General features: G+C 41.8%; 1 protein-coding gene across 2 annotated transcripts in view; it reads right to left on the bottom strand.

Moving 5' to 3' along the window:
- Positions 1 to 3,302, bottom strand: part of LOC101584047 (liver carboxylesterase 1-like) — a 28,242-nt gene extending 24,940 nt beyond the window's left edge. For both annotated transcript variants that reach the window (XM_023721754.1, XM_023721755.1), the window contains exon 1: positions 3,151 to 3,302. In XM_023721754.1, the coding sequence (XP_023577522.1) occupies positions 3,151 to 3,202 (52 nt within the window). In that variant the 5' untranslated portion in view covers positions 3,203 to 3,302. The remainder of the gene's footprint in view (positions 1 to 3,150) is intronic.
- Positions 3,303 to 11,010: the final 7,708 nt, after the last annotated feature.

The following is an 11,010-nucleotide window of genomic DNA, read 5'->3' as shown; positions in this document are numbered from 1 at the left end:
ATTAAAAAAAAAAAAAAAAAGGTGAATGGGGGAAAAAGCAAGAAGGTAGGACATACAGACACTCAGAGACAATAACATATAAGGCCTGGATAGAGTAGGGTGAGGGCCTTATCAACAGTACTAGATGGAGTCCATGCAGAGTGGAAGATAAGCCTGGCAGAGAAACTGTTTTTTCTTCAGTTGTCAAACAAACAGCCGAAGCATTTAAGAGAAAAAGGATGACATAAAGTTCTGGAATATTCTTTTCATGGCTCTTATAGGTCCATTCAGAGGGGAGATACTTTGGCATCAAGTTCCTGTTGCTTCATTCTTTGGAATAGACAATTTTTCCTCATCTTCCTGAGCTTCCTCATGAGTCCTGGCTCCTCATCACTGTTGGACCCAAGTGAACTGCTCTGATTTTTCTTCTACAGCACAGAGACAACCTGAGTGGAGACTGCATCCACCAGCCCTATTTTACAAGAGAAAAACCTGAGACTAACCATGGACGCCATCTAGTGGTGTTCATTGGTCACTCACCCTATTCCAGCCAGGCTCTATGTATTGCTGTCTCTGATCCTCTGCATGTGTTCTACCCGCCGGCTTTATTCCCCGTCAGACCTCCTGAGGCAAGTTGCCTTTAGGCCCTTCATCATGTCCAGCCCTGAAATCTCCAGTCCCATACTGTAGACCTTCACAAGATTTTGTTGTTGCTATTTATTACAAATTACACTAAGATGCACTTTCTGAGAGACATGTACAAATGATCTGCAATTTAGGATGTTTTCATTTAATGTTATTTTGACTTCTGTTTTCCTAACTTTAAGATCCTCAGTTTATCAGAACATAACCACACTGTAACTTAAGGAGCATCTATGTGCCAAGAAGGATAGCCAATGACACTAAAAATGTCCTATTTGAAAGTCAGGATAAAAAAAAAAAAAAATATTTAGGTCCAGGGCTGAAGAGAGAGCTAGGTGGTCTAAGCACCTGCCAGGGAAGGCAAGGATGAGGTTTGATCTCTGATACCACATGCCATGCTTGCTCCCGAACCCCAAGCCCTCAGTGCTGACCCCGAAAGGTGGCACACGCCTGTAATCCCAGTTCTGGGAAGGCTGAGACAGGAGGATCGTTATGAGTCTGAGCTGCATAGCGAGGCCCTGTATCAAATAAATAATTTTTTAAAAAATCTGCATCCATGTTTCATGTTATGAAAAGGAACTTACATGTGGTTTCGTTTTGTCCTTGTTGCTAATCATCATTCATCACGTGGACATGAACTTCCTGGAAATAAGTACACTTCAGTGTTCTAGGGAGGCAGCATTTCCAGGGTGCTGTGTTTCTTTGTGATTTCTAAGCCTTCTGCAATGAGTATAGATACCTTTTTGTAACTATAAGGAAACAAAGTTTTTCTCTTGAATAAATGAAGAAATAGATGTAGATGAAGAATTGAGGAAGAGGGCTTGGTCCTTGTCCAAGTGTTGGTCTGTAGAAGGGAAAGCAGGAGACTGAAGAATAAGTATGCGATGCTGGCACCATGTTTCTCAGGTTCTGTGGGGAAGGCAGGATTCTCGGAAGAAAATGTTAGTTGGCAAGGCCAATAGAAGTCTAGAAGTGGTTGGTGAGGGACAGGTACGGGCATCCAGCTGCAAGTGAGTGCCCACAGCATGGGTGTGTGTGACCACACTGTAGTCCCGTGTGAGGAAAGAGAATCAGCTGACAGTAAAGCACAGAGATCAACTTAAGCTGAGGCTGAGCACACCCACTAGAGAGGGGCAGGAGAAGGGCACAGCACCAGGGCAGCCCAGACAGAAGAGAAAGAGGGGCTGGCAGGGGCTTACTTTCCCTTCAGAAAGTAAGGGAGACAGAGCCTCAAAAGAAAGGTCTAAGCATAGCCTACATGAGTTCAGTGATGACTTTCCATCCAGACTGATAATGTGAATGGTGTGGGTGGCTCAAGCAGGGATGGAATAACAGCACAGTCACCACTTAGGGTACATGCAGTGCGCATGCGCTGAGCAGTGGCTATGTGCAAGATGCTCATGCCGGTTGTTTTACACACCTCAAAGATGGTTCACTGAGTCAATGGTAATATTAACCATCTTTCTTTGTGCATCGGGTGTTTTGATCTGCAAGGTTCAGCTGACTAGAAAAACTTCTACCCCCAGAGTCCAACCCATCCAGTGCCCACACCCCAAACAACTCTTATTACTGTTTCACACTATGCCCACTATGCACCTACTTGAATCACTCAGAATCAGCCTTAGACAGCTAGAAAGACTCTATGTCGTTAAATCTCAAAAAACAAGTCTAACTAGCCAAGCCTAAGCCAGCTTCCTCTGCCTCCTCTCTTGCTGCCAGTGGAAACCACAGTAGAGATACTTGCCCCCACACACAACCTCCTTTCTTCTCCCTCCTTATCGAACAGGGCGCTTCCCCATGTGCTCCCTCCCGTAATAAACTACATTTCCAAGAAACATGGGATCCTGTCCTGATTTTGCTATAACCCAAGTTTCCTATCAATACACTCCATTTAAAACTAATCCTTTTACTCTTCCCTTTCCTATACTTCCTCTAGACCAGGCATCACATGTCATGAGCACTTTACACAGTGACATCATTTTACTTTCATCACAGCCCAATGAAGGCTGCACTATTGACAATCTTTTAGTAACTTATATGTCTTTATTTGTTCATTTAGTTAGTTAGGTTTTTGAGACCAGGTCTCATTGTATAATTTGTTGCTCTCGAACTCTCTGTGAAGCTCAGGCTGGCCTCAAACTCACAGTGCTTCTCCTGCCTGAGCCACACAAGTGCCAGAATTATAAGCATGCGTCACCACAGCTGACTCTATCTCTATTTTAGATATAAGGTAATTTACACACAACTAAATTAAATTCATTTCCCCAAAACACACAGTGTGGAAGCATATAACTATGATTCTTAAATTGATGCCTTAATCCTGCTAATAGCCCTCCATGATTGGGTCAAATCTGGAATAATAATGAAAAGGAAAATAAATTGAGCTCCTTAATTCCTCATACATAAAGGCATGAGGGTATTTTATTGCTCTTTTGCACTGGAGGCCTGAAGCTGACCTGTCAGCAGTTAAAACATGCAGAACAGTCAGATTTAGCTGTCAAAATCTAAGTACAGACAGGAAGGACTCACCCCAAACTGTGAAAGTGGTGAAAAAGGAGAAGGCCAGAGCACAGACCCACATCTTGGAAGGACAGCAGCTCTGGGGCCAGTGAGGTTTCCAAGCTGCTTCCAGAGAGTGCACTAGCCCCTCCCCCAGAGCATGAGACCCACCTCCAAATCCTGCCCATCCAGCCCAATTGCATAATTTAAAGTGACTGAAATGTTTTCCTTTTTAAACCTCCCTGATGCCCACAAGACCATGCCCAACTAGAGTTTGCCTTGTGTTATTTGAATAGTCAGTATTCAACTCTCAGATTACACAGACCAGAAACTCATCCAACAACCTCTTATGTAACAGTCTCCCTCTTGTAGCATTCTAACCTCAGTACACTGTGAGCTTCTGAAAAACAGGCACTAGTAGGCAGCTACCTTGAGGTCAGGAAACCTTTTGGTCTGGCATCTTTAGAACAAGATAGGCTATTTTAGAGTACCTCAGAGTACCAGAGCAACTCATCTGGGAGATTAAGAAATGTCCTTTAACTTCTTGGGCTGGTATTTCCTGAAGTTCTAAGTTTTGATGCTTGCAAGCAAAATTATATTCATCCAGACCCTTTTTCATGTGTAAATTGGCTTTATAGGATTCCCACCATATGGCCCTGCCCATAGCTGCACATTTCTAGAGCCATAGCACTTACTAACTTTCTGGGCAGGGGTTCTTGAACAGAAGGCTCTTACAGTTAATGAACTCCATTTACCTATGATCCCTGGCTCTAAGCATTGATTCATCCATTTATCTATACATTCTTCAACTATTTGCCAATACCTCATCATGGACAGAAAAACTGAAAAATACAGAACTGTGGGCACTGACCTATGTTCTTCTTGACTTTAGTCTTTTCAGGTCATTGTGACAAATTTTCCTTGTTTCAGAAGGTAAAGAGATAATACAACATAAATACATCAGACACACAAGCTTAAATATCACAGTGTTTCTCTTATATAAGAATCCCAAAGTATAAATATGGATCAAATTTAAAAGCAATAAGAAATAGGGTAATAGTTCTTTTGCAAAAGAAAAGGGAAAGAAGATATCAGGAGGGCAGGTTAAAGAGAAGGAAGAGAAAGGAGATAAGGAGGAGAATTAAGATGTGTTTTGGTATCTTCTAGAAATAACAAATTATCTGAGAGATTAGAACATATATAATCAAAGCAAGAACATTCAAGCTAATAGGTACATTTATAAACCTTTTTGAGACTTAGCAATCACAACTCACTAGCTTTTAGACCCCTTTATTCATGGAGTCTAACAGTGTACTATAAGTCTCTGTGGCTTTAGTTAAGAGACGTCACACATGTATTAACTATCAACACAAAGTACTGGAGTTATATTAAAAATCAACTGGGCTTACATACTCAGCATGAAGTACAAAGCATTTAGTCGTATTAAACTAATGTCCCATTCAGTGTTTTGGATATGGCCCCCATGGTAAGCAAGGGGCACAGCCAAGGGATTTTTCCTTTCAACCCTGTGGCTCTGAGTTTTACATCACAAATACAATGCCTGACTCTATCTATAGGCCCAAAGCTATTGGGCATTGCATAAGCCAGTTTCTTTAGAATATTTTTACGCTGACAGGTTGTTATCTGTCCTTGGGAACCTATTTTAACTAGTGAAATAACTTTAAGTCTTTTACATGAATAACATATTACATCTGTAAAACATCAGTCAGTTGAGGTGTTTCATAGTAAAAAGGATACAAAATGGAATTATAGATGGAAAATAAGAACGGGGATACTAGCAGCCTGTAGGAAAGAAGGTAAATGTCCACAGTTGCTAGAGAAGGAAAAAGAAAGTGTTTATGATGGAGTCAGAGGAAGTTTTTAGATTAATAAGGTCATGCATCTTCCGTCTCAGTCTGAGGGAACCCTTGTTAACTGCCAGTATAAGGAGAAATCCTGTTAAACTTTCAATAGATTGCTTATACAGATTTGTCAGTAGTTATCCAGCCAGTGGCCCACTTGCAAATGGGAAAATACTGTTTTCCCTATGCCCGGTAATTCATGTTCCCCAGTAATAATAGGAAAGGTCAGTTTGTTTGAGACAGTACCCAATGGCCATGGAAGATAAAAGGATTATATCTCACATTTAAGAGATATCTGCTAAAAGACCTATGAAAGTTTCTGACTAGTGTTTTTCTTTGGCCAATGTATGTTTAATAGTTTCTTTGCCTTCATCTTCAAATTCAAAGCTGTAATGAAAATATGTGGTGTCTATTGAGGGCCTTTAGATAGAACCTCTGAAGAATATATCTGACTGCTGGTCAGTAACTATGACTTGTTTTAAGCTTGAAGAAGCCAGAGCAGTCATTACCCATATTTCCCTCATGGCAGTTCAGGTTACTTCTTCAGAGGGGGGAATGTTGCAGACAGCCAAGTTGGACAGAAATATTATAGGCAGTCAGACAGGGCCAGGCCCTCAAGGAGACAAGATGACTTTGCAACTTGGAAGAGACAGACACTCCCAAATGGGCCACACCTCAAGACCAAGACAAAAAGAGGAAGCACAGCTACATTCTTCCCTAGGGATGGGCATTAGGGATTGATATTCTAAATAGTATCAATCAACTTGAAAGAGCCCTATTGAGTCACTAGCCCAACCCCAACAGGAGGAGATCCTGTCCCACATTCCTGCCCTTTTGCTACATGACTCTCCCTTTTGGTACCAGATTTAATCAATTTTTACCTGAGCAATGGTGCTTGTAATCCCATTGGTTGACCATAGTTTTGTCCCACCTCCTGCCCACGTAAGTGAGTTCCCATTCTCTCCACCTTAGCCCAACATGGTTTTACACTATAAAAATCCCTGGAAGAAACAGCTTTCCCAGGGAACTACCTGCTCAGGGGCCCCCCTCCTGTCTCTCTCTTGGGACAGGAACTTTCTTTCTCTCAATAAATATATTCTGCTCATCAAAAAAAAAGAAAAAAAAAAGATGTGTTGTGTCCATGAACTGACTCCCTGTAGTGAATGTAATCATTATGTATTGCATTACATGCTAATAAAATGTTAAAAAATTAAGCTTAAAACTTCTTTGGCCCTGGTTTCTAATTTAACTATTTGTTAACAAATTTTAGAGTCTCATTTCCAGCTATTCAGGAACCACTGAAGATAGATGTTCATCTCCAGAGTTGTGTTTGATTTGATTTAATGTCAAGTCAAAGACAAGGGGAACAAGGATTTCTTCAAACATATTAGATTTCTTATTTTACAATGAGAAAGTGATCGCAAGTTTTAGGTATTTGCCATGATGGGAAAGTAGAAGGGCACTGTGAATTCCAACCTATGTTTACTTTACTAATGAACCTGAAGTGATGTATATCTTTAGGAAAATGAACTTTGAAAGTTTAAGAAGAGTCATTTTTTAAAAGCCTGGTTTTGTCATTGTACATCTTCTTCGGACAATTTTGATACCATAAGTAATATTTAACAATTGGCAGACCTAGATGGTAACTAAGATCCTTTGGTGATGTCTCCCTATAGTTATATCAGGTTGAACAGCTATTCACACACCAAACTTCATCCCAGGAGCTAAAGGCATCAGACAGAGCACAGTGCTATTTTAATTAAAAAAGAAGGAATAGACATTTAGAAGGACTTGTCAGCATTGTCCTTCCTTCAACTGTAAGCACCCAGAGCAAGAGATGACCCCTGTTGGGGGAGGTAGATAGATTCAAATTCATTGTATTTCCTTCAAACAGCAGTTTATCTGAGAGTTCTCCCATGCAGCTCATTGCTGGGTTGATCTGATCTCTTTTTTGATCACTGGGTGAGGTTGTACTTTCTTGAAAGCTCTTGATATTTGTGGGAATGTGACATTCTCTGGACAGTGATGGATTGGATCTTTATTCAAGTCTTCACAGTCTAGTTTATTTTGTCCAACTTTCCAACAATTCTAATAAAGCTTTTTATTTTTTTTTTTCTCTGAGATTGTGTTCCTTTCCACTAATCACTAGATAATGCACGAGGTCAGATGTGTTGTCATTATTTCAGTATCAGAGGGGAATCAAGCATTTGGCCTAGACATACTGACTGTGTTCAGACCTTAGTCTCCAAGCCTAGTACCAGTTCTGCCACAGTAAAACCCAGTGCTGGGCAAAGCTGCATGACTTCTGCCACTAGGGAAAATCCTAGGGAAAGAGTCTCAGGAGATCCAGTTGTCAGAGTGCCTCTGATGTTTCTCCAGTCTTGGGTGATAGTAGATCAAGTAGCCAGATTATACCTGCTTTGATCAGGGTATTAAATCTAGTACAAAGTCTTATCTCAGAATGTAGTGCCAGGTATGCTGCAGTGAGACCCAGCATCCTGTAGCATCTGCAGGCCTCCATGAAAGCCAGACCTCACAGAGAGCCTGTACTGGCTCACACATCAGGCAGAAGCCTGTGCAGCAGTGGGTGGGATAGGCCTTCATTTCAGCCACATCATTTCCAGCCTTGGAGTGCAACTTGCCCTCCTCTTGAACTTGTGCAGTATCTTCATCTTTATTATTTTATTAACTTACTATCATCTCAGGATGGCTTGTCATAATCATAGTTTGATTTTGTAAGCCCTATGGCAACTACAGAGCAAAAATCTGAAATAGACAAATCAAAAGTAAACAAAAAATCAAAACTCACTACTAGATCAATTTATTTATCCAGCTAGAAAGACTATACAAGTGGTCACTGGGGCGCATGGTCTCCTTTCTCTCTCAGGTACCTGGTTTCTGTAGGTTGAGTAACTTTCCTCTGCCAGAGCCAACCAATTACGGACAGAAACCTCTGAAAACTGAGCCAAAGTAAACCTCTCCTTCTATAAGTTGTGGGTGCAGGTATTTGGTCCAGTTATGGGAAAATCGCCTAACACTGGGAATGAATGCTATTGCCAGGTGCAAAGGCAGCAGAAGTTTTCAAGGAGTGGAAATGGCATGAGCAAAGGAACAGAAGCATTCCTGCAGGACTAATTCTAGAAATGCAAATAGCACCTGGCTGAGAGGAATGCCACAGGGGAACATAGTGAAATGCATTATCTGCACATACTCGGCATTCAGGCATTTGTTGAAAAAATAACTCAGTGAAGTTGTTATATGGAAATTTGAATCACCTAGCAGTCCCATATGGTGGGAGCATGCAGGAATGTGCATCTCTGGAGGTCTTCGGGCCAACGTGTGCTGGACCTTGAAGTGGATAGTGGTACCCACTTCCTCCCTCTATCTTTGTTCCTTCCCTGACAATGAGGTAGTTTTGCTCCTTTACCTATTCCTTCTATGATGTGCCAAGAGCAAGCAAAAGCTTCAGGGTTAAAAAACAATAGAAAGCAACCTCCAAAACTATGAGCAAAAAATAAAAGTTTTCTTTTTTATAAGTTAATTATTTCAGATATTTTTTGTAGTAACAGAAATCTGACTAGCTTAGGAAAGAAAACTATTACTCTTATAAACAAGGATAGGCAATTAAGAAGCACGTGATATTCTTTACTTTGTTTAGTGCATTAATTCTTGTGGGACTCTAAAGCCTGGGCAGATAGGGTGAATGAAGGAGACAGTAAAACCAGGAAAGAAATAGTAAGGGCCCATGCTAGACAGCAACAATTGAAGAAAGTGGGTATTAACAAACATGACAGCCACAGTGATTGCTGCTACGCAGTCAGAGACAGTGGTGATGCTGCTATCTCAGGCCAGAGCAGTCAGGGCCCGCATCCCTTCCTCTGTTGCTCTCATATTCCGTATGCTATGCATCATCAAATTAAAAAAAATGTCAGGACTCTATGTCTTTGTCTCCACCCTACTGCTCTGGCCCTGGAGGACACATTGTCCGGGTTGCAGCCATGCAGTGGTCTAGCTGGTCTTTCTGGATCTGTCACACCCACGCCTGCTATGTAGACCACACTGTAGTCAGAGACCTTTGAGAAGGTGAAGACATCGCTGCTCTGTTCAGAGCCCCCTAAACAACACATGAGCACTGCTTGCTTAATCACAGCCCAAGTCCTTCCAGTGACCATCTCACTGTGCCTGTCACAACCTCAGCCCCCAACCTGTCCATTCCTTCAATGCAAACACACTGGCCTTTTGCATCAAAGCCTTTATAGTTGCTGTTCTCTCTGCCTGGAACACTCTTCCTTCATGACACTTGATTTCTTTCCCTCCTCCAAACACCACTCAGAAGTCATCTACTCAGCCAGCCAGCCCTGACCCTAAAGTTTAAAGTCAAACAACTTCTGATCTCCTACTTTCCCTTTTTGCCTTACCTGTGAATATTCAGTAATCATATCACATCATTCATTTATTTATTTTTCTGTTGCACTCATCTCTCTCAGGTACGGAACGTTCTAAGAGAGCAGAGAAACTTGTTTGCTTCATGGGTACATCATAACTACTCTATTAGATCCTTCTACACAGTGTACACTTATGAAATCTTTGATGAATGGCTAAACTGTCATGTCTTCCTCATAAACCCATAGGATGGAGATGGCATGAGCAGAGAGGACAGGATTATAAGCTATTGCACAGCCAATGTTAGCAGACCCAAAATTACTTGTGGGACAGGAAGAGAGAAAAGAGGGAAAGGGTTACTATTGGGGTTTCCTGTATCCTGGGAGGAGGGTGTTGTCATTAGCAGTGAGATTCTGGTCTCCATTCCTCTGCAACTGCTCAAACCTGTGACCTCCCAGGAGATCTGTCCTCAGTGTAGGCTCCTCTACCACTTACCTTGTCATCTCTGCTTTTTAATAGTTTGCTGTAGCCTCCTTCTCGTGACATTTTGGAAGGATGAAAAGCTAAAGAGAAGGGTGCAGCTGAACCCAGGGAATATAAGTTCCTGACCAAGAGCACTGGGTTGGGAACCAGTGGTGTGGGTTCCAGTCCTCCCCCAGATTCTTCAGGCTGTTTCCCTGGTAAGTTATTCCTCTTTTTCGGGGTTCAGAATTATACACACAAGGAGTGACTATGAGTCAGAAAAGAGAATTCTTCCATTCATTGTTAGTTAGAACTTAAAAGTTTAAAAACTGCAAGCCTGTTGCCAAAAAAACCCAAATATGCTTACTGTTTCAGTATCTCCATGGAAATCCATTTTTAAAAAGTTCTGTGAAACAAAGGCAGAACAGGTGGTAAGAATCCTTCCTGGAATCAAAGATGGTTCTTTCAGCTGTGCCCCAGAGATATCAGCCCTCCCTCCTGACATAGGCTCTTTCTTGTGTCAACCCAGGGCATGAGGGCAGCAGTGAGGAAAGGTGAGGCCCAGAGATCCAGAGTCAAGACCACTGGAGGTCTGGAAGGGACACGTGCTGGTTGGGTCTGTCTTCCTCTCCATCTTTTTCCCCTACTTGTTCCTCCTGACAACAAAGTCTCAATTTTTTTCTGGGGAAAAATAAAACTGAGGTGACTGTAGTGGTGGGGATGTGTGAGGGCAGATGGGACTGGAGGTGTCATGTGCTATCAGGAGAACATACCCCACCCCCACCCATCACCCTCTTTCTCACTCTTATATCATAAACTGTAGCATCTGTATGTGACCAGGTTCTTCATATCCCTGAGCATAGAAATTAGTTCAAGGATGGATGCATGACAGGATCAGTCCAACAGTTTATGCTAAAATAATTGTGGAAAATGGTGGGACAAAAGTTTCTAAGCAGATAGGATATTGGTTTAGAATGCTGTTGCTCCAGCATCGCCCATGCCCTACCTCACACACTCTAATTTGGACTAATTTGCTTCAGAGAGAAGCCAACAAATATGAGAGGAATGAAGAGAGGTAGATTCTCAATAAAACCTTCAGGGCATCTGGATTTAGCCACATAGTTCTAAATATCTAAGCCATCTTCTCTTGAGCTTTTTAGTTATCTGAAGATTTTGTTACAGT

The sequence above is a fragment of the Octodon degus genome, unplaced genomic scaffold, assembly GCF_000260255.1.
Source record: "Octodon degus isolate 3935 unplaced genomic scaffold, OctDeg1.0 scaffold00085, whole genome shotgun sequence".
Taxonomy (NCBI): Eukaryota; Metazoa; Chordata; class Mammalia; order Rodentia; family Octodontidae; genus Octodon; species Octodon degus.
The sequence above is the reverse complement of the archived record's forward strand: the minus strand, read 5'-3'. Positions and strand labels throughout refer to the sequence as shown.